The following is a 19,596-nucleotide window of genomic DNA, read 5'->3' on the forward strand; positions in this document are numbered from 1 at the left end:
AACGAGAATATAAAGATGCATTAAAAATCAGAGTACAGACCTGACCGTTTGTACAGGAGGGAGGAATGAGACACGTTCACAATTATAATACAATACAAACTTTTCTAAGTACAAAAGAGATAAAATACTATAAGAAATCTAAAAAGGAAGAGATCATTTTTATTTAGGGAATGTTATGTAAGTAGATTATATTTATTCAGGAAATAGCATCTGAGCCAAGAGAAGGAGAAACCGAGAAATAGCAAAGGGGAGCAAGAACCTAAAGAAAGGAGAGATCAATTCATTTTGGTTTAAATGTCAAATAATGAGAATTAAGAATAAAAAGGAAGATCTGTGCCAAGTTGTAGAAGATATTGAATGTCAAGATCATATCCTTACATTTTATTTAGTAGGCAAAGAGAAGCATTGACCTAACCTTACTTTTTGTTTGAATAGAGGAATAATACAATAGGAAGATTATTAAAGCTACAGTATAAAAATGGACATGAAAAAGTCAATAGCATAAACAAAAAGATCAGTTAGAAAGCTATTTCAATAATTCAGGTGAGGGGTGGTAATAGTCTGAAGTGAGAATAGAGATGAGATATTGTGGCCTGTGTAACATGATTTAGTAATTGACTGAATGCAGGAAATGAAGCATTTCTATGAGGCTGAAGATGATTTCAAGATTAAGAGGCTGGTAAACTGAGATTTAGCAACAGAAACAAATAACTGACATTAGGGAGAACAACAATGACACCAACAGAAATGGACACCTGGTGTAAGGCCATGGTTAGCTGGGGAAGAGTTCTATTCTAGACAAACTAAGTTTGAGAAGTCAGTGGAACCTATAATCAGAAATGTCCATAAAAAAAATTTAAGTCTAACAGAGAAAAGGGGAATCAAATAACAACTAGGACCTGCAGAGTGGATGTGATAATATCAACCGATGATAGAGCTTCTCAATTCTTATTTCTGTTTTCTTTGCTATGGAGAATGATCTTCAGGCAGGGAAGGACAGAACAAAAATAGCTAATAGAATTCATGTTCATTAGTAGTAAGAAAATGTTTACTAGTTGCTATTGAGGAGGGCAAATCACCAGACCAAAATAAAAAAAGGCAAATGCAATTGCTGAGTTACTATAACCAGCCTTTAAAAAAGCATATTGGAGATTAGCAAAGGGCAAATGTTATCTTGATTTTTCTATTTTAAAAGGGGGCAAAGGGGAATGGAATCGGTAAACTATAAACCAGTGGGCTTAAACTTAATTGCTAGCAAAACTCTAGAATATGTTAATATCTAGCATTTGCACAGTGCTTTAAAGTTTACAAAGGATTATACAATTATTTCATCATATTCACAACCTGGGGAGGTAGGAGATAGAGTAAATGAGAAAACTGAGGCTGAGTAAGGTTAAATAACTTGCCTAAATCAGTGCCTGTATCAGCATTTGAACTTTAGTCTTCCTGACTCCAGGCCCAATGCTCTATCTACTGAAGCTAGCTATGGATTTTTTTGGGGGATATTCTGTGAACATTTAGAAAAAAAAGAAACAATAATGAAATGACAACAGATTCATAAAAAAAAAGTTCATGCCAGACTAACCTCATTTCCTTTTTTTTTTTGGACAAGACTATTAAATTTGAAGGTCAAAGCAATGATGTAAAGATGCAACTTGACAAGATTTTGATTAAACATATTTTAAAGTCTCTCATGTTCTTATGGAAAAGATAGGGAGATATGGCCCTATCAAGGGTCAGCAAACTATAGGCCCATGAATTGAGAGTTTTAAATGTTACTATCCTCCTCTATAGTTTGCCCATCCTTTTGGTTAGATGATACTATAATTAGAAGATTTAGAACTAATTAAACTGTCAGACTCAAAGAAGAGTTATTAATGGCTCAATTCAGATAGTCTTCAATAGAGTACCCCAGGGATCTGTTTGGCTTTTTGCCATTTTTATTAATGACTTTTATCCATGTCACTAATAAATGTAGATTTACATTAATAAATGTAAAGTGTATATGTTTGGAGATCACACAAAACTGGAGGAGCCAATACAATCAATAACAGTCAGGACTAACTGGGGAAAAAAATCTTGACACCAAATCAATACTTTTTTTTAGGCTAGACCTATGCTTTTATCATTGAAGAAAATTCTACTACCCAAGAAAATCAACAGTTGCAAGTGATTTGCCCCCAGAATTCCCAATTTCAAGGTTAGATCTCTATCTATTATGACAAACTGCCTTAAATATAACAAATAGAGTCTCAACATTTTGATTTTGAAAATCAACTCCACAAGTACAAAATGAGAGAGGTCTGACTAAAGAGCAGACTGAAAAAAGATGTGGAGGTTTTAGAGGACGGTATCTAAGACAGCTAATCTAACCGTGGAAAGCAGTGAGAAAGGCACAATGTCCAGAACAGGGAAGAGATAGCCTCATTTCACTCTGCTCTGATCAGACCATAGTTGGGGCATTCAGCTCTGGACTTATTTTGGAAAGACAAGGTGGTGGTGGTGGTGGTGGTGGTGGTGGTGGTGAGGGGGGTTGGGGGGGGGGGTCATCAATAAGAAAGGTGAAAGGCCTTGGATCCATACCATATAAATATGAGTTGAAGGAACTGGGGCTGTTCAGCCTGGACAAGAGAATACTTGTGGAGAAGGGGAGGACAAGAAGCAGGAAAGGGAATCTGATAGCTATCTAAGTATTAAAGGGCCCTCATGTGAAAGAGAGATTATAGACTTGTTTTGTCTGCTCCTTGAGTGCAAAATCTGAAGCACTAGGTAGAAGCCGCAAAGAATCAAACTTGGGCTTAATAAAGGGATAAAATTCCTAACAACAAACACTATATTTTAAGTTCTTTCAAGTTTGGACCTCCCTTTCACAGGAGAGCTGAACATTCACTTGTCAGGTATGTCGTAGGGGGATTTAGGTATGGGTTAAATGGAACTGATCTCTTAGGTCTCTTCCAAAGATTAGATTCTGTGAGGTGAAAACAGCAACTATGATAATCAGGCTGCTGAGTCAGAGTGTATAGGGGCCAAAGATAGTCATGGAAAGCAATCACATTTAAGGAGCAGAAAGCAAAACTGAGGATAGTAGTGAAGTAGAGCTAAGGTGGTGAGAGGGTTAATGAAACTACATAAATGTCATCTGACAGAAGGGAAGAGAGAAATAAACATCAAGGAACAAAGACAGGTCAGGTCCTCTTTATCACATCCCTTCTTGATTTGTAAGGAACACCTTTATTACACCTGATCTTCCTCTCTAGCAGCTTCAAAATACCCTTTTGGCTTCATAGATTCAAGCACAAGTCTCTCATCTGGCTTGAAAAAACTGTACTTGTTCTAGGCACATTCCTATCTCCTTCCTTTCCACCTTCAATAAGTCATTTACAATAAGTATCTATTTCCTTACCACTCATTCACCTTTTAGTCATCTATGATTTCCACCTGTCAGCCCTATATATATGTAAGTTTCTTTCTTAAAGGTTTTAATGCAAAACAACAATGTCCTTTTCATTTACTTCTCTCATTCTCCAATAGAAGCCAAAGACCTGGGTTTATCTGGCCTCAGACACTTCCCAGCTGTGTGACCCTGGGCAAGTCACTTGACCCCTATTGCCTAGCCCTTACCACTCTTCTGCCTTGGAGCCAATACACAGTATTGACTCCAAGACAGAAGGTAAGGGTTGAAAAAAAAACAAACAAAAAAAACACAATGACCTGGGTTTAAGTCTTGCTTCTGTAATTCCTACATGACTCAAACTAATTACTTCACTTTTCTAGGACTAAGTTTCCTCATTTGTAAAATTAAAGTATGAAAACTCTCTTCTGCTGCTACTGACCACTGCGCTCTGAGCCTCTTCCAACCATCTGTTCTGCTCATTTATGATACAAACATTCTAACTCTTCTTACTTTATGAACTGTTCCTGAACTATAGTGATTCTCCAATATTCATTCTTCAGGCCTTTGTTCTCTATATACTAAGTGGAAGAGTTCTAGTTTTATGACTCCAACTATACCCTCTTTGCTTCCAAATTTTAATTTTCAGTTTTCTCAACTCAGTTCTAATCATGGATCTTGGTCTAGAGGATTTCTTCTAAGTTATCCTTGTCTATCACTTTGTGATAATAGAAACCACTCCCTAGGTTTGTCTCTGTCTCTCAGTTGGAGGGTTTTGCAGGCTTCAGGTTTCAGCTTAGGGCATTTTTCTGGATAGGTGAGATTTTTCTGTCCCCTTTCTACATTTCCCTTTTTTCATATATTTCCATTTTTTAAATTAAAATTACATTGTTAAAGAGCTACTGATAGACTCCTGACTTGAAAGTTGATTTTATAATGGCGATCACAACATTTTATTAATATTACATTTAATAACTTTACTTTCCTTTATTACAGCCATAATAATCTAATGACTTCTGGTGGTCTTACTTCCCATATGGGCTGCCCTCTTAAATCTCTTGTTTCTAAAAACAGCATCACTATTCTCTCCCTCCAACCAGGCTAGAAGTCAATTTATACATCTTTCTCATTTACCCCTTATGCCCTAATGATCATTTAAATTCTTCCTTCAAAATGTCTTTTCTCTATCATCCCTAGGCCAAACACACATTTTCTTACATCTGGAATAGAAAGAAAACTTTTCTAACTCTTCTCTCCTTGACTTCAGTTTCTCTATATCCACCAGAACTTTGTGCATCCTCTTACTTAAAGCACTACTGACTTCATTTCAATCCTCAATTCAAAAACTTGCCATAGTTCCCCACAGCAAAACAACAACAACAAAAACACACCAAACACTTCCTTTTCTAAATTCTATCATCCATTAAGGCCGGCGAAAGTATACTCCTTGTAAAGTCTTTGTTAATAGTTGTTGGTAATCTCTCCTTTATCTTATATTCTCATACATAACTGACCAGTTACATATTATCATTCTCCTGTTAAAGTCCTCCTCTGAAATACTGGGTTAATGTGGAAGAAGTATGTCAGAGCCAACTTACCAGCTAGGATTCAAGTGTTAAAACTTACTGTGTGAGCTTGATTAATTTTTTCATGGATTGTTTAAACTTAATAAAGTAATGGAAAAACATTAATAATGATGATTAAATGTGAGTATGCATGAGGCAGGGTGTTGGAGGGAGAGAGCTGGTTACTAAACATTTACTAGCACAGCTCTATGTGTTGCTATGAGTTCTTGAAGGCATTCTATTCAGAGCCCACACTTCAGCAGGTAATATAGCTAAAAAAAGTTACTACTGTTCCAACCTAGACCGTCTAAGTTTAGAAAAGTAAAACATAGGATGGTCTAACTCCTCATGAAAAATGTTTTGGGCCAGAACAATTAGCAAAACTATTGAAGGCATGAAATAATTGATAAAGTATTAAAACATACTTGTTTTTAACTGTTCAAATTATCTCATGTATGTCTGCTTAGTCTCCCCAAGTAGATGTGTATGTCTGATATAAGGAAAAATATCTCATACATCTCTCCTATCCCCTCCATGAGATCTCAAAAATATTCAGTATAGATTTGTCAGATCACCTGAATCAAGTGTTGACATTGATTATTTTAAAAGCCTGGATTGCAATGAGGTAATTCTGAAATTAAAGGCAGTATAGATGGTTCTAGATCTACAACAAAAATGTTATTATACCTCTGTGCCTCAAAAATATTGGAGCTCCTCCTTCAGTGAAGAAGAAATGAAAGTTAAAGTCAGCTGAAATCTACAAATAACTATTTCCATCACTAAAGTTGAACTATATCAGTGAAAATGGAGGGAGGCTGCTGGTCTAGTAAAATATAGGTTTCTTAAGGGAAGAGACTATTAATTTTTGTATTCCTAACTTCTAGCACAGCGTCTTGTACATAGTAGAAGCTTAAATGTTAGCCAATTACCTGGATTGTTGGTACCAGGAAGGAAGAATTGATAGTGAATGGGAAGAAAAACAGAGTTTCTTCAATCAATATTACTGGGGAAATTCTAAAAACTCTAATGAAAAACTCCATGTTATGATGCTAAAACATATATAAAAATTGTCTGAAGTGATTCAGCTGAAGGCAAGAGAAAATCAGGTCAACTGTCATTATGTATACTAATAGAGAGGAGCAGTGGGGCAGATAATCTGAACAACCAAAAAGAGGTCAAATTTCTTCAACCTATCCCTTTGAATTCAATTTCTCCTATTCTATTCAGATTTCTATTGTCCTTTCCAGTCCCAAACCTGATATGCTCCCATAATATCTGTTAAAGATAGACTGCATTACTTAATGTCCCTCTCTGTCAACAATTACTATTTTTTTAGTTCACGTTCCCCAAAGGAAGATTTAGGAATATATCTTATACTTACATTTATACATGCATTGCTATTTTCAAAAAATAGTACATACAACATCACATCTGAACACCATAACCACTTTGTGGCAGGACGGTATTATCATCCCCATTTTACAAATGGGAAAACTAAGGCTCAAAAGGAAGTGACTTGCCCAAAGTCATACAGCTTTGAAAGTGACAGAGCCAGAATTGTTCTCAGGTCTTTAGACTCAAAAGCCAGTGTTTCAAAGGAAAAAAGGTCTTTCACCATTTCAAGTTTCCTATGGGCATGAGTAAATTGGAATACTCAACTAAAGAATAGATTTTTTTTTTTTAACTTCAGTATTATAGGTAATTACTTATAATATCAACTTGTTCTTGAAAGCAAAATTTTAGGGACTAGGGGGAAAGGTATGATTTTGATGTATGTGTGTGAATAAATCCCCATGAAAATAATCTGCAATGCACTCTATTTTAGGCATTTCTTTCTTTTCTCATAAATTATAATGCATCAAGTTTTCCCCCCCTTCCTGAAATTCCAAAGGAATTCATTCTGCCTCACCCCACTCTTAATAAAGAAACTAAAAAGTGGTTAACTTACATGTAGAGAACACTTTCTTTAAGAGAAAAAATAATAACAATAAAGGGTAGTACCCTCCTAACACTGCCCAGGAAGATGGCATAGAATGAAAGAACTTCTTAATTAGTTCTAAGTTGTGAAATGCCATTTCTTTGGCAAGCTATTAAAATATAACATTTGGGAAACATAGTGCTTATTACAGTACAAAATAACTGTATATAAAACCATCTCTGATGCAGTCATTTGCTTTAAGATGGCACTATAAAATGCCCTTTTACAACTGCTAAAAGGCTTATCAGACTTGTAAACTTAGGAAAAATATATGCAGAGGGTAGCCACCTTATAAGTTTCTTCTGTTGGAGTCAGAGCTTTCTCTGCCCAGGAACCAGTCGTAGCCCTGATTGAATGAGGCCAGATTCTCTGAGGTGGCTTAGTCCCTGTAGCCGAATATGACTCAGATGTAACCTCTAATCCAGCATGAGATTGTAGACTTGGAAGGCTTCTGTCCTTTGTATAAAGGATGAAATGGCATAAATAATAGTAGTTTTATTTATTTTTTTAAAAAATCTTCCCCCCTCCCACAGCTCATGATGCCTTCTATTGGCTTAAACTTAGAATGGAAAAGGCACTGGCCAATAAAGGTCAAATGATCAAATCAAAATGTTACTCCTCCTTGTAATCTCAGAATAATATATATGAGAAGGACTGGGAGTAGAAGTGGGCCAGCCCCCCTGTTCTTCACTCTCTCTTAGTTTCAAGTAAAATGGAAGTACAGTACACAGTAGTAAAATGCTATGATACAAAAATGGAGTATAATCAAGAAAAATGTAACTTCCCGCCCAAATGCCCAAGGGAAGAGAGAAAAGGGCAACTACTTCAAATCAAACCCTTATCCTAGATCCTAGAAAAAAGAAGACAGACCACCACTGCTACCCCACATCCTAATGTTCAAAGAATTCAAGATTTGGGCTCAAAAGACCTCAGCTCACATTCTGGTTCTGCCACTTACTAGATGTATGACCTTGGACAAGTCACCTGTCCTCTCAGGGCCTCGGTTTCCTCCTTTGTAAAATGAAGGGATTAGTTAGGATAAGGTGCTCTTAACCTGGGATAGGTTTCAGCAAATCCATGAACTTGGACAGGAAAAAAGATATATTTATTTTTACTAGCCTATTATCGAAATTGAACATTTCCTTCAAAAGACTTAAAAATGTTATTCTGAAAAAGGGTCTACTGGCTTCAACAGACTGCTAAAGGGATCCAGGAAACACCAAAAGCGTAAACCTTTCTAGTTTAGGTGATCTCTGAGATCTCTTTTAGATCTAACATTCATTAACTATGTGGCCAATTAAATCTATTATCTAAAATTAGTTACAGGCATTTTGTATTTCTATTCTGCCCACACAACATTAATTCCGAAAATAACAGGAACTCAAACATTACCTTTTGACTGGCTAATCAGACCTCTTATAAAATAGCAGATAAAGGCATTTCTGAATTCTAAAGTCTAACAAAACTCATCTGAGTACAAATTCTTAGAATGGAGATCTGATTAAGATATTCTTACCAAGACAAAAGCAAATAATTGCCAAGTTAAAAGATAAAAGGTTGAATTAGAATCATTCAATAAGGTTTTTAAAATCCCATAAAAGTTACTGCTTGAGACAAAAAGAAGTACTCACTGTTCAACTTCTGTTACAGGAATCAGAAAATAAAAAATGATTTATCTATCAAAAGAGTGTCAATCCAAAATGTTTCAAGAAGGGTTATACATCTCTCTAGAGTCAGTTCTGGTAGACTGCCCCTCATTCTTATATGACATATTTTAAAAAATGTTATTTCTCATGACCAATATTTTGCCAGCCAGAAAAAACTCTTCTTAGTGTTAGTCCCTTCTCATTAGCTAAAGTTCTGATTCCTGTGAACAAATATATTTTTTAAATATCTGACAATATATAATAAGAATTCTAGTTTTATCTTGTTCTTAAACATCATCAGTATCAGAAAATAAAGGAGCAGACAAATGATGTCCAGTCAGTAGGTTATTTTCTGAACTCTATTACAGTAAAAAACAATTGAGATCTAATTTATTTAGAAGGATAAGTAGGCTAATCTTTGGGTACTTTAAAGTATCTGAAATGTCAACAACACATTGGGTCAAGTGCAGAGGTTGTAATCTGTATCTGTGTAGATAGTAGCCATAAGACCATAGGCTCTCCTTAGTATATGGTCTTTTTTTATAGAGCCCTTTGACTTTGAGCCCATTTAACAGGATCTTCTACCTCACTTCATCAGTATTTTTAAAATTTAGTTGTTTTTTTCATAAATACTGAGGGGGGTCAGCTAACCTGAAACTGTGACAACAAAGCCATTGATGACTCCACTTGGGTAGTATGCCAATACCAAATGATAGGGAGAAGAAATGACCCTCAAAATACAGTTTCCCACATACTGGTTTCTTCTCACATTGATCCATTTTAGGATTCTGTCTCAGAATGCCTTGAAATGAAATTTGATTCTTTGCTTAGTAATACAATGGCTGACTGAATTTCTAAGAATTAGAATCTTTAATCACAGGTCCATGAGTTTCAGGTATGATCTGTCTTACACAATGATTAAGGATAACTGTCACATATAAGATTTTGAGGACAAGTGCCAAATGCTTTACATAAATAAGGTAAAGCACTCTTTGGTAGGAGTATTCAACTGAAAAAAAAATTTTTTTTAACTGTATAAAACATCTTGAAGATTAGCTGAAGTAATAAGATTTCCAAAAATTAAATAATTTTTTACTGAAATTTCAAGATTCTGATTTTAAATTATTTATATCTAGGATCTTACTACCTATCTTATTACTGAAAACCAAGATGCTAAAGAAGCATATCAAGATTCTGTTAGATAGATGAATCTGTTGGATAAGTATTAGCTGTTCTTGAGAGAACAAAATGCTAGGAAAGTTGTAACTTATCTGTATATACTAAAGCCAAAGATGGAGTTATAAATAATATGAAACCTAAGATAACTATTGAGGAGTTTCTTGGCAAGAAATTATCTTCTATTTATTCCCTTCCATTCATTTTGGTTCTTATATACCTTCTACTAGCACACCAGACACATAAGAAAGCTTGCAGTCCAATGATACTTGGGCAAAGCTTTGGGCTAGCATAAATTTGCTTTACTGACCCAAACACTCATATTCCTGAAAAACTGGTTATAAGGCCTTGGAATATGATGATGATGACTTAACTGCTCCTTTTAGAATGTTGCTCCTATATAAACATAACCATCTCCTCTCTCTGAAAGTCCAAATACTTGACAATTTTAGCTTAATTTTAACAATCTCCTTAGAAAACGTGAGTCTTCTGCATTAAATAACATACATATGATAGCTTAAGGCAAGAAAGATATGGAGTAAAATTTACATATTGAGATTCCTTTTAGGAATGCTGTTTTTTTAGTTCCACACTTCATTGATATTTGAGGTCCTCTAAAGTGTCTGTCTCTGTCTCTCTCTCACATACACACCCACACATCCACACCCCTTTTTCCTTTGAATTACAAGAACTAGAAGATGAAAATAGTTTTTCTGTAGAAATTTTCCATTTGTTTTTATTGGCTCCCTCCATCTATAATATAATCGTCAAATGTCTTAATATAAATGACAAATTCATTTATATTCAGGACTCTTTTCCTCTTCCTGACTTAACTGAAAAATAGCAGCCTATGTTCTATCTGAAAACAATCCATCTTGCAATCATTCTTGCTCAAACTAAGTTGGAAAATTTCCCTTCTATCTCAAAGGAACATCTGCTTTTTGATTTTTGAGGCATTCAAGAATAATGCCCAAGTTCAGGAACAAAAGAGACAAACAGTAAAAGTGTTCTGATTTAAGATTTGATTTTGCTACCTACTTCTTTCATCCTGGGGGGGAGGGGAGGATGAACAAGTTTCTATAGGCATACTCTATTTGAAAAGTCCAAATTAAAAGAAAATTAATCTCTGCAGACTACACTTGAATAGAGTGAACTAGGAGGAGCTGAATAATATTCTATCACTTTCTTCTAAGTTAGGAGCAACTGTTAAGTTATTCTAGGGCTTGAATTCAGGAAATAAAGGGAAGGGGCCAGGGATACTCCTGTTTAGGATACCCTGAGCAGTAGTAGTACTGGGTAGATTTGAACTTACCCCTGCCAGTTCTTGCTGAATAGAAGTAGGCCGGGCTTCGGAAGCGGGAAGCGGAGAAGCGCAGGCTGAGGCACTAGCGTGAGTGGGAAGCTCTAAGGCATGCTCACCAGCTGACTCTGGGTGACCCATACCATGGTGGGGGGACTCAGCCTCCCCCTGAGGCGCCTCTCCCGAATCCGACAAGCCTTTTTGCTCTGCAGAGGACTGGGAGCAAAAAAGACAATTTTCCTTCAATGCAAAGGCTGCAACATGGGAGAGTAGTTGTCACAGAGCCAGGTGATACCTTAACCTTTAATAACTTTTGCCAATTACTGGGAGGAACTGCTCCGGGCAGAAGTGCCATCAAGCAAGCACAGAACAGGTCTAAGAACCTGTTTAACAAAAAGCCCTTCCAAATCAACAGCAGAGAAAACAAAACAACTTGGATCTGCTGCTGCTGCCCATTTAATTTCTGCAGCTCCAGGAAGTTTGGGGATTGTTTTTCAAAATTTCCAAAGAAACCCCATACTTTATGAATATTCAAAAGCTTCCTATAACTAAAGTGGTAGTGGTGGCATTGTGGATAAAACACTGCATTTGGAGTCAGAGAAACCTGGTTTCAATTCTCCACTCTATTAAAATCTATATGATCCTTAAATAAGGCACTTTCCCTCCCTAGGACTCAAGTGGACAAAATGATCTCTCTTCCAGCTCTAAATCCCATTATTCTATTTTTTTAATTTGTGATGCTCAAAAATAGTCTGAAAATCTAGAAGTCCTCTTCCTATGGGGCATCTGGATACTAAAGAAATAGCTTTGACACCACCAGTAGATTACAATTCCATGGAACTCCTTCCCAGACCTGTTTTGCAGGGATATGGGCCACTACTTACTGACTGGACTTTGATTTCTCTTCAGATATCATCAAATCTGACAATCTCAAGATTTAGAAGGGAACTTCCCAGACATACAGTTGAATTCATACTTAAACAGAAATCTCTTCAACAATATCTCTAATAAGAGATTATGCAATGTCTCCTGGCATACCTCCAGTGAGAGCAAATAACTGGATTAATCATCTCCTTTTTGACTTTTGGATAATTCTAACTCTTAACAATTTTTCCTTTTTATTGATTTGAAATATACTTTCGACCCACTGTTCCTACTTCTGCTGTCTGAGGCCAGACAATAAGCCCTATAATAAGACAATAAGCCTTTTTTACTCCGTGACAGCCCTTCAGATACTGGAAGAGGGCTCTCAAACATTCCTAGTTCCTCCAATAGATTAAGTGATTTCAAGATGTCTCCAAGTGGTATAATTGCCAAATGAGTGGTAAAGACATTAAGTCCTTCTGGGAATGTTGTTCTTCATTTCCTAAATTGATCAGACATAGGACTGCACAGAGTCTGCTACTCCAAAAAGCCCCATCTGATCCTGTAGGATTAAAATCAGCAATATATATATATATATATATATATATATATATATATATATATATATATATATATATATATATATATGACATAAATAACTGTCAACTGATCTAAATCACTAATCCAGCCAAGTAATATCAGGGGGAAACATAGCTAGTGAAATCACCCTTCCTTTCAAACAGAATCATCTGAATTCAACAAAAAAAGAGAACTAGGTTATTATATATATCTCCAACTTTCCTCCCCACCCCTGCTTTTAGTTGATCAAATCCCGTCACAACAGGTAAAATGTTAAAAATTTAGAACAAAAAATCAGAGGCCCAACAAATGAAATTAATCATTACCTTGGGTTAAAAAGCTAAATTTACCACAGGTTAAAATAGATTAAAAAGCTTTATAGAGCTAACTATTTCACTTTTAGCAACAGGCTCAAGCTTATATGGTTTTTACAACTAATCGATTAACAAAGTTTTGAAAACTTTAAAGCACAATATAAATGAGATCTATTACTGTTACACCTAACCAGCAAGCTTCCTTCCTTAAAAGTTTTCCTATGTTAAATTTTTATAAATCAAACACCTAGAACTCATCAGTCTTTCATATCACCTATAAACACAGCTGATAAATCATTTGTACTCTATATGATCACTATAGGAATGTCTCGAAATTATGTTTTAAATATATGAAACATCACTAGCACAATATTTTCTGACAAATCAGTTCTTCAAAAATTTCTTCTTACCTCTACTAAAGTATGTATGAAAGTGACATAAGGTCTTGAAAGTGTAGGTCAGCAAAGTATAATTTCCCAGCAGGATCTACTAGTCTGCAAAGGTTTCCCAAAAGGCTTATAAGAACATCTTAAATCTGCTTCCTGAAGACTGTCCTGATTAAATCTAGAGATAGAGAGGCTGCCCAGAAGACAGGCTACCAGATGCTGGGGTTTTTATTTTGTTTTGTTCAGAGAATTTATTAATCCAGCTTATTAAAACATGATGTGTGATCAAATGGGTAGAAGTAATCAACAATACTGATATCACTGCTCTGCATTATCTTCTAAGGTATTATGAAGTTAAAAAAAAAAAAACCACACACATGGCCAGTATCTTGCTTAGATAAACCTCAAAAGCCAACCCTCACTTCTAAAATGCTTATTATAATACAAAATATAGGGGAAAAGATAGGGAATTTAAAAAAATAACTGAACATTCATCTCATTGTGTTCCAGTATTTTTACTTGCTGTCCCTCATTCTGGGAGTACTATCTCTCCTTTTATCTCTAACTCTCAGTTTCCCTGGCTGCCTTCACATCTCAAATCCCACCTTCTCTAAGAAGCCTTTCCAAGCCCCCCTTAATTTTAGTGCCTTCCCTCTAAAATTATCTCAATTCTATCCTGTATGTTTGCACAAAATTGTACCTTCATAATATCTTTTTTATGTGCTTCCTGCTTTCCTTTATGGTCCCAGCACTCTCATGTGCTGCAGACTCTCATGCCTAGATTGTTACAATAGCCTGCTATTTGGTTTCAAAGTCTCTAGTCTAGGTCATCCTCCACTGTTAAAATTAATCTTTCTAAAGTGCAGATCTATCTTACTACATCCCTGGGAAGAAAGGGGGGGGGGGTGTCAATAAACTGCAGTGGCTTCTGATAAATATAAAATCCTCTAACATTCAGTCTTTTACAACATGGCCCCTCTTTCTTATCTCTTCAGTCTTCTTAAACTTGAACAACTCTCCTCTTCCCCATGTAGTCTGCAATCCCAGTGTGCACCTGCACCCCTAACCCCCTCCAGGAAGACACTCCCTTCTGGCATTTTTATCGATTGTCTTCCACACAAAGAATATTCTACCTCCCAAAGAATATTCTACCTCCCAATTTTCATCTCCTGCTTCCTTCAAGTACTAGCAAAAAATCCAACCTTCCTCAAGAAGCCTTTAAGGCTAGTGTGCCTTCCTTCTGTGATTATCTCTAATTTATGATAAATATGAATATGATAAATTAGAGATACTCACAGGATTACACACATACATACACACTCACATATATCTTTTGTACAAAGTTGTTTCCATGTTGTCTCCTCCATTAAACTGTAAACTCCTTGAGGGCAGGGACTTCTTTGCATCCTCTGTGCTTAGGACAGTGCCTGGCCCATAGAAAGCACTTAATAAATACGAAGTGAAATATTTAGCTAACATAAGCAGATGGGATCATGGGTTTCTTTTGCCCATATGGAGAAAACAATGGTTCCATCAAATAATTTGCAGCAACTGGCATTTATTTCAACTCCTGAAGCAACACCTTTGTTGTTTGTTTGTTTGAGGTCTCAATCACCTTTGTCTATCTCAGCTCTCTCAAAAATCTTAAAGGGAAAAGGATTTCACAACAAATATACACTTAGCAAATAAACCGATCTTGAGAGTTTGTGCTGAATGTGCAAAAGAACTGGAATTAGACAGCAGCTAAATTCAAGGATACATTCTCCAAATTTGTCAATATATCAAGGCAACAACTACAAAAGTTCTGCAACTGCTTTGCTAAGCACTAAATAAAATGTGCATTTAACAGTATTTAATAGAAGTTAAAATATTAAAAAGATGTCCTAGCATTCTATATGCAATCCTACTACAACATATATTTGCTGAGAAAATACAGAAACTAAAAATACAACAGAAGTTAAATCCATTTTCTCCCTGTGAAAAAGAAATTAGCTGGTCTTCTAATTATACCAATTAAAAAAAAAAACTAACTATGGTCTGATAACTTCAGTTTTTCAAACTCTTATTTAAATCAAGATTCAGTAATAAAATGAACAAAACTGAACTTGAATAGTAAAACTATTTTCCTAAAACATACATGTTTATTTGAAAAGGAGAATAGGTCTTTTTGATACCAATCATAAACTGTTTTATAGGTAATTTAGCTAGGTGAGCAATCTTTTCTCAAGCTGAGGCAGGTGGGGGGGGGAGGAGAATTATACTAAACTAGAAGACCCTTATACATGTCTAACTACAGCAATAAAGAAAACCTGGATAATATCTCAAGGAATAAAGGGGGAAAAGTCTAAATGCTTTGTCTAGGTAAGAAAAGTTGTAGTTGTTTTTGGCAGGCCTGTTTTCACTTCTACTTTTGATTGCAATGGCAAATGAAGAAACAAAAGCAGATATTTGACATTCTGACATATTGCACTAATTTTTCTCATTTGTAAGAAACAATGAAAAAAAAGCATTTTATTCATTTCAATACTCAATGGCATCATAAACATACTACCTGATGGCAAGATACCTTAAAACAGGGCAATAATAGGAATTATCAAAGGTGCAAATGACCATATATTTAGTGTTATACAAAGAACCACAATGACTTTATAAATAACAAGTGTTGCTTAGTTAGCTCAGTAATAAAACTCTAAAATGACAGGGTACAACCATCGCTAAATACCAGGATCCTCTGTCATGGCAATCAGCACTTCCAGTACAATCATACTCTAGAGAAACCAGAAAGATATTTCCTTCTATTCATTTATACATGTTTACATTTAATTACTGTATTGATTTAATATTTCACGGTGCCCTTCATCTCACAATGAAATCAAACATACCAATTCCTTTATTAGCTTTCCCAAAGAAGCCATTTTTTAACTTAGCTGCACCTTCTTTATGTGTCTTCTACTTTTGTTGATAATGAGAATGTCAACATGGATATGGCTGATTTCTTCTAGTACTGAAGTACTCACATTCTTTCAACAAGAATCTCATATTCAGGTTAACAATAATTAAAGTCATGTTATAAGCTGGTCCTTCGACAAACAGTTTGCCAAGCCTTCCTGATTTTGTGCTCCATTGTTAACGATTTTAAGAGCCCAGTTACCCTCCATGACAGATAAGGCACTTAAAGTTGGACTTTTGCCAAACCATAACTCATTCTGATTTTTTAAAATGTTCACATGCTTTAAAAAAAAAGTAAAAGCCTTTCCTTCATGTTTTCCATGCAACTTCATCACAAATTATGTGACTTACAAGGGCCTCCTTCTAGGTTACAGCAATGGAACAACTCCTATCTCAAAAGACCAGAATCACTGGCAATTATGAAACTGGTGTGACATCAGCAAGCAACAAATATTTCTAAAAGAAACAAATGGAAAACTGTTGGTTTTCTTAATAACTTCTAATTTAAGGAACTTTCAATTTCTATTAAACTAAAATAGATGGTTCAAAAGGTAAATTAAGAAATTCTAAACATTTTACAATTTATTGAACATCTAGGAAAAACAGATGACCAGAAAAGATAATTCTCATAAGTTCATCTCTCAACATCTCCACATTCATTTCCTAATAACTTATGATTATATGTAAAAACGCTTCACATAGAATATCTAAACACAAAAGAACAAGATCCATAAATAGACAAATTGGTCTAGGGAAGAAGGCATCTTTATTCAGATTGGGATGGAACATGAAAATCGCTTAGATTATCAAACTTTGGAGATTTTTCATGTCTTTCTTTAGCAAAGGAATCAATAACAGAAAGAGTTCAAATTAGTATTTGATTAAAGAATACAAAATGGTACAAGATTTACAAGCCAGGTAAAGGATAAAATACAAATCTCTTTAAAGTTCATGTAAACATAGGAGGTAATGTATGTGCACCAAAAGGGCAGTTTTTGTTTCTGTACCTTGTTTCACCACCTAGTCCTTCCTCCCTGTGACACCAAATGATCCAAGAAGAACTAATCTATACAATCCCTCGGCTGCTTCTGGAAAGACAAAAGTACCATAAATTTACCAGGCTCCCAGATTATCAACTGCTTTAATCCACACAACTGATTTAATACACACCTAACTCAGATCCATTTAAAACCAAAACACATATTATAAGATCTACATGGTACTTTGTCATCTGTCTGAACTCAACAGCTTTGTTTTCTGTGACCTTAACAATGCATTCCACCAACACAGTGTGTTGGCAACCCTTTATCCAATTTGAAAAAAATGCCTTCATGGGTAAAGGTAGTCATTAAATATAAAGCAAATAACTTGTAATTTTCTAAGTCATGCAATCAATAGTAACGACTCAACAAGGCCCTATTCCAAAGCAACAAAGTACTGAGATCAATGTGACAGAAAACACTCCTAAAAGTATTAACAGTACTATTTTTTCCCCTTTAATATCCACTTCCATGGCTCACCTCACTTTCTGAAAACAGAATTCTTTCTTCCCACAACAAAATAATCCAATCATCAATCCCAGAGTAATCTTATGGTCTCCCTCCTCACCCTCTATCCACAGCCCTAACATTCTCTTCCTAGGTTTCCACAACTCTACAACAGACTTCTTTATCTTATGCATCCCTACAAGTTGAAAGCAGGTGAAAGAAACCAAGGCATAGAAGATATAACTTACTGGCCCCTTACCTTTTGTCCTTTATCCTTCTGAAACACAAAGACGGGTGGTGCAATGGCAGGCTTTTCTGCAAAAAGAAAAATTGGTTTTTTTCCCCCCAACACTTAAAAACAGAACAAAAAATACCATCATCTCCAAAGAACATCACATTACAAAAACAAAATAGCAGTGAAAAAGTCAAACCATGTTGCATACACCCTCTGGGAACTTGCCCCACTAGACCACTTCTCCAGTACAACTTGGATTCTAAGTTAACATACATATTTGGAAACTTAAAACAGGATTTAGTTGTTAAAGTTTTGGAGTCCAACTTTAAAAAATGTTGCCAAAGGAATGAAATGATATCACAGGTTAATGGGTACAAATGAAGGAATACTACCAGTGTGGGACAAACATGCGACAAGTTGGATGGTATTTATTTTTCTCATTCACTGTTTTGTGCATACTTGTCCTGTAACCTGGCACTGAATGACGGCAGAATACCCTCCCTACCCATCAATTGGTCAGAACTGGAGTGTCCCATTCATTCCCCTTCTCTGCGTCATTTCTGCCAAGAATTGTATTAGGTCAAGGTAAATTCTAGAAACCCAAAGCATACATTGATCCAGCAGGTTCCAAGTAATTTCAGTGAAAATTTAAGATGAGGGTCTCTTGGGAATCTATCTCCTAACTCCAGCTGAGTTATGGAATAGTTCACAGTCAATCCCCTCTGTTGCCTTGGTCCTTGGAACACTTTGGTTCCAAGTCTCCCTCTGAGGCATTCCTGGAAGGTCCCAGCTCCTCTCCAAAGTTCAGGGTTCAAATACATGCCCCAAAGCAACCCAAAGGCAAACAAGCAATAAGAGGCTACATGGCAATTCCTTGTGACAAACCGGCAACCACTCAAAATGTTGCTATTTGAAGAATTTTGGAGTACAGCTGTATAGAGAAAAAGCAGAACACAATTCCCACAATAAAATTCCACAGGGCAGAGACCTCTGATCTAAAATGCAGCTCAGTAAAATCACACTGTCAAACTCTTTCAATGTTGGTAAAATTAATTTAACATGTACCAAGAAGCCCTTTACACATACCAGATGTCATACACAGAGTCTTCACATGATCTTGGCTTTGAATCTCACACCTTCCACAGTACAAACCCCAGTTACCTTTCTGTGACAACATCTAATACATTTTAGGAACTGTTGTTGCTAACATTTGGCTGTAGAGGACTATCCAGTCAACCCTTTGCAGAAGTTCTCTCCCATGCTAATTTGTTCCAAGAGTTAATATGACTCCCCAATACTGGGAATGTCATTACTACTTCCTTTTCCCCAGGCAGGGCAAGATACTGAAAATGAGCCTCCCTGAAGGAACTCCTTTCAGGACTAATTTCTGTCTACTGCTGGCTTAGAGAGCTATCATTATTTTCTGATATTTAAGGACACAACTTAAAGAAACTTAAAACAAAAAAGAGTGGGCCCAGGAAGAGAATAAGGTATGGGGCAGTAAAGGGAGCATGGTCACTGAAGAGAAATGAGGTGCCAGGCTTTAGTGCGTGTGATATTATGAGAGATAGTGTGGAAGAAGAAATTTGGATGACAGAAGGGAGACCTTTCTGGTGGTGAAATAAGTTGTCTCTAGAGGGATGTAGACATACTGAAGAACAATGAAGCAGACAACTCTAGAGGAAGTCAAGCCTCTCATTAGGGCCCAAGGGCAAAAAATATTAAA

The 19,596-nt window shown here is 35.9% G+C and overlaps 1 protein-coding gene across 45 annotated transcripts in view; it reads right to left on the bottom strand.

Moving 5' to 3' along the window:
• Positions 1-19,596, bottom strand: part of RANBP3 (RAN binding protein 3) — an 83,428-nt gene that overhangs the window by 46,496 nt on the left and 17,336 nt on the right. For 13 of the 45 annotated variants that reach the window (XM_007488980.3, XM_007488979.3, XM_056822522.1 and 10 more), the window contains exons 2-3: positions 17,895-17,950; positions 11,069-11,272 (exon numbers count right to left, since the gene is read on the bottom strand). In XM_007488980.3, coding sequence (XP_007489042.1) covers positions 11,069-11,272; positions 17,895-17,950 — 260 coding nt within the window. Of the gene's footprint in view, positions 1-7,222; positions 7,391-11,068; positions 11,273-17,155; positions 17,237-17,894; positions 17,951-19,596 lie in introns of all 45 variants that reach the window. The other 32 variants (XM_007488986.3, XM_007488985.3, XM_056822529.1 and 29 more) reach the window with 5 other exon arrangements.

Source organism: Monodelphis domestica, chromosome 3, assembly GCF_027887165.1.
Source record: "Monodelphis domestica isolate mMonDom1 chromosome 3, mMonDom1.pri, whole genome shotgun sequence".
Taxonomy (NCBI): Eukaryota; Metazoa; Chordata; class Mammalia; order Didelphimorphia; family Didelphidae; genus Monodelphis; species Monodelphis domestica.